The 4,644-nt window shown below is 33.9% G+C and overlaps 1 protein-coding gene across 1 annotated transcript; it reads right to left on the reverse strand.

The window, feature by feature from the left end:
• Window positions 1-292: 292 nt before the first annotated feature.
• On the reverse strand, window positions 293-4,494 carry LOC106113167 (antichymotrypsin-1-like). Its single transcript, XM_013305899.1, has 6 exons — window positions 4,393-4,494; window positions 3,577-3,686; window positions 2,930-3,073; window positions 1,839-2,042; window positions 873-971; window positions 293-469 (listed from the first exon to the last, which is right to left on the reverse strand). Exons 1-6 carry the CDS (start codon window positions 4,418-4,420, stop codon window positions 308-310), a joined length of 747 nt encoding a protein of 248 aa, XP_013161353.1. The 5' UTR covers window positions 4,421-4,494; the 3' UTR covers window positions 293-307.
• Window positions 4,495-4,644: the final 150 nt, after the last annotated feature.

Here is a 4,644-nt window from a genome sequence, read left to right on the forward strand (position 1 = left end):
GGATGGATGGATGGATGGATGGATGGATGGATGGATGGATGGATGGATGGATGGATGGATGGATGGATGGATGGATGGATGGATGGATGGATGGATGGATGGATGGATGGATGGATGGATGGATGGACTTATAGATAAAGTAAACGGATTTCCAAGGTATAAGAGTCCTTGTTTTTACTATTATACTTTAACTCTTTTCTTTATAAATCTTCTTCGTCAAATATAAAGAAGAATTAAACATCTGCCCATGCGTTCTTTGGTCAATTTATAGTTGAAAATCTTAAACACTGATAATTTTAGAAGGATGTTATCGAATATATGTACTTACTCTAGCGCCCAATTCTTTATCCTCGTGGTAAAACAAGGATTGCAGTAAATGCATCGTTGGTTTCTGAACAGATTCTGTGGCGCTGAGCTGGAACTTCTTGTCAACGGTGTGTGTTTTGTCGAATGGTACATGCCAATGACCCTAAAGATACAGAAGTTGAAAACCTTATTGAGATAAAGATTTGCAAAGGACTTATTGATATCTTACTAATATTATCTTATTTTAAATGCGAATATTTGGATGGATGTTTGTTTGAACGTATCTCAAGAACGGCTGTGTCGATCTCTCTGAAATTTGGCATACATGTAGAAAATTGTCTGGAAGAACATATAGACTAGACTATAGGTAATTCAGTTTATTTAATTCCGTTACGTGTGACAGTTAGTACTTAAATAACTATCATTGTTGATGTTTTTTAAACGAACTCAAATAGAATTTTATTGTTTTTTACACTCACAAAAAGAATGAAATTTACCTTGATATAAAATTTTAAATTAAAAATGCTAATCTTGTTTCGATGAATAAAACCTTCATCAAAAATTACCTGGAAGAATATAATATTAAAGAGAGCGGCAGCCGTGTCTGGAGGGAAAGTGTCTTCATCTACCGGATTCTTTATATTGCCACGAGTCTTCTGATCTGCCTGTAACATGAAAATATATATTATACAAATAAGTACTCGTATGTATTACAAGCAAGAAATGACTAATGTTTTATAAGAAACAAAGAACGCATTTATCGACATAAAGGAAAAAGGCAATGTTTATGCAATTGAGGACTTTATTATTTACCTTATTGATTATTATAAACGTTGTCAGATTAGAAAGTATTTAATATTAGGAAACAAACAAATTGAGGATACTCAATACAAAGACAGTGGTAGAGCCCGCTTTAACATCTTCGCACGAATCGGCCCGGCTCGGCCAGTGAAATACCACGACCACAAAGAAGACAGGCGTCAAGTGGAAGCAATTCTACGTTTCGTCTGAAGAGTGTGCGTCCCAGAGGCCTAATTTAGTCCTCTTTCCCTTCCCATCCTTTTTCTTATAAAGAAAGGATGGGAAGTGGAAGTGGACTTTCCGGATGACAGGATGCATGGGAAGGGAAAATAGTTTCTTTCTGTGCATCCCCTTTTCCGTCGATTAAAGGTAGGGAACGCATATGAAATTGTGTATGTCTATGGGCAACGGTCACTTCGCTATTTCAGCGATTTCAGGTGGCCGCTCGATCGTTTGCCACCTTACGATATAAAAAAAGATATGAAAGGCAAGAACTATCTCGAGCGTATACGTCATAATTACAGCTCAGGGAGAGGGGGGTCAGTCGATGTCAGACCTTTGGACCGGCAGCACGTGTCGGTACATAAACGAGTCAAATATAACACAACGAATGTTACGATGATGATTATGGGAGACATTGGTGGTTCCGCTAATGGATAATTGTTGTTTGTCATAATAAAGTGTTACGCGGTATAAAACAGAGTGAAGTACTCTAATCCGCTGTAACTTACCCATTCATTTATAATTTTAGCGGCTTCACTAGGATTAGTAAAGTTCAGAGTCTGTACTTCGCTGTGGTAATCACGTGTAGCGACGGCTGCAAACTCATCCGTCAACTCATAGCGACTCACCACGCACACTTTGTTAGCCATTGTTAGAAACTCGGGATTCATGTCGGTAAACTTCTCGGTCAGAGATTTGTAAGATTCTGTCATCTGGAAAAACAAACATCACTTATAATTAATATATATACCTATTACCTCCGTTCTTCCGGTACTAAAATAAACTTAATAAGTAGTTTAGTTATTTTAAACTATGTTCTACATTTGTGACAAATGTCATAAAGATCCGTTGAGCCGTTCCGGAGATACCTCCTAACATACATCGATCCATCTTAATTTTCCCATCTTTATATAATACATATAAAAAAAGTCGTGTTAGTTACACTATTTATAACTCAAAACGGCTTTACCGATATGGCTGAAAATTGGTGAGGAGGTAGCTTAGAGCCAGGAGACGGACATAGGATATTATTTATTCACTTTTTGTCGAATTTATGCCTTGAAGAGCTGCTTTTTATTTAACTTACTAATATTATAAAGTCCGAATGTTTAGATAGATGTGATGTGGATGGATGGATGGGTGTTTGCAGATATCTCCTGAACTGCTGAACGGATCTCGATTAAATTTAGCATACGTATAGAACATAGTCTGAAAGAACACATAGTCTACACTAATTAAGTTTTTTTTATATATCCACGCGGACGGAGTCGCGGGCGACAGCTAGTTTATACTACATGTAAGATGTAAATAGATGGTCGAAAAGTTATTAATCTTTAGGTGTAGGTATAACTTTGTTTTTTTTTTTCATATTCAGATAATAATAAAATGTACTTAAGGTGCATATGGTCACACAACAATCGGCCATTTTGAACTTTGACACATATAAGGTGATAGTGATAAACAAGATAAAAAACAAAAACATATGACTGCTGATATATTACGTTACTTTTAATGGACAAAATATACAGTGGTTATTTTTGAAATAATCTGCATTTACAACATCGAAAAATATCGAATAATTTAACTTGATAAAACTTACTTTTTTGTAATCGGGTAAACCAAGGAAGTTGACTATTTCCTCTTTGATCTTGCCAGTAGTCCCTGTAGAGTACAGAGAGAGCAGTGTGAGGACGCCCAAGGGAGATGTTATCACATTTTTTTCTTCACTAGAGTCGTATAAATCCTGAAACAAAGAAGAATAGATGGTCTTTATAAAACTAAATGCCAGCAAATTCGTGAACATGAATTGTAATACGTTTTATGTTTCACAACTGATCAGGATATTTGAAGTTTGGACTTAATATGTTACTCTCCTCAATCTTTTGAACTAAAAACAGTTTATTAACAATCACTGTACCACTTTTATTTATATCCTTTCGGACTTTTTGTATATCCTTGAAACTCCAATGTCGTGACCCTTATAGTGGTACATATTGTTGTCTCTGTTTTCTCAAAGGCAGTGAAAGGGATGACAATACGTTATACAAGTACTCCTCCAGTAGGTACTTATATTGACATTTCGTTCCCGCGCAATTAAAGAACAACTTAATTAGTAGCCTTTGTGTTCTTTTAGTCTATGTTCTATATCTATGCAACATTTCAGCAAAATCAATAGTAGTATAGTGCCATAAAACATATCACAAGCTAACGATATAATGTGATTAGCGTGTTATGGTTATAGGTTACCTTTAGCAACCTCATGGACGCCTTGTCAACCGCATTACCCAGCTCCGTCCTCTTGTATTCATGCCCGAAGAAAAAAAATTCATCTTCTTCTACCGCTAACGCAACTGAAACTACACAAAACTAGCGTTACTAAATGTTTAGTTAATAAGAATTCAAGCAGGACATATTAAGAGCTTCAAGTATGCAAGCGTAGATTTATAAATATGACCAGGACCGCATCAAATGAGAGTTCATAGAAAAATCTTTATTTTGTAACGAACAAAATTTACCGATTTTCTACTACATTTTTTGTTCATAAGTGACATCATCTATGGATCAAGTGGAATAAACCGTTCAGTATAGAAAACTTTTTTTATTAAGTTGGTACTCAGACGCAAAATTGTTTTCAATTGTTAATTTATTCGTATTTACTACTACACTTATTATAATATAATACGTTTAGTCACTAAATCTACACTAAGTTATTCAGTTAGCTACAATTTAATAAGTAAATGTTAAAGTTTTTTTTTAATTTAAAATATGCATTTTTCTCTGGCTTTGCTTTAAGAAAATTTATCACGAACAAATATACGAATGGAATATTGTTCAAGATTATTAATATTTAAATATTGTTAATTAATAATAGTTTTAAATAAATACGATTAGGTACATCAAATAACATAATGGAATCTTTTATTCTAAAAATAAATATCAATTTAAGTCTAAAATCATATTTGTAATCCATAACAATATTTTATAGTGCATCTTTGATATCCAGTTTGACATTTAACAACACAAAACAGGTTTGTTATGTACAGAATAAAAAAAAAAACTTACGCGTGACTAGTAGAAGTATTCTCAACATCTCGCGGCCAAGGCTCTACGCTCACTGATCAATTTGCTTCACAATTTGTATGTTCGTATATCTTTTATGTTTATGTTACCGATAGATTATGATTTTAAGCAGTTTCTACACTCACTAGACTTGATTTACACTGACTGATAATGCGAACAGAATAAATTAATGACCTATAAGAGAGAGAGATATATATATATATATATATATATATATATATATATATATATATA

Source organism: Papilio xuthus, unplaced genomic scaffold, assembly GCF_000836235.2.
Source record: "Papilio xuthus unplaced genomic scaffold, Pxut_1.1 DF828508.1, whole genome shotgun sequence".
Lineage (NCBI taxonomy): Eukaryota > Metazoa > Arthropoda > Insecta > Lepidoptera > Papilionidae > Papilio > Papilio xuthus.

Excerpts from the sequence above, each read along its gene's own strand:
- LOC106113167 (XM_013305899.1), bottom strand. The coding sequence starts at position 4,420 with ATGTTGAGAATACTTCTACTAGTCACGC. Across the intron at positions 3,074-3,576 it reads CGTCCATGAGGTTGCTAAAG|GATTTATACGACTCTAGTGA; the intron begins GTAACCTATAAC and ends TCTTTGTTTCAG. Across the intron at positions 972-1,838 it reads CTAAAATTATAAATGAATGG|GCAGATCAGAAGACTCGTGG; the intron begins GTAAGTTACAGC and ends TTCATGTTACAG.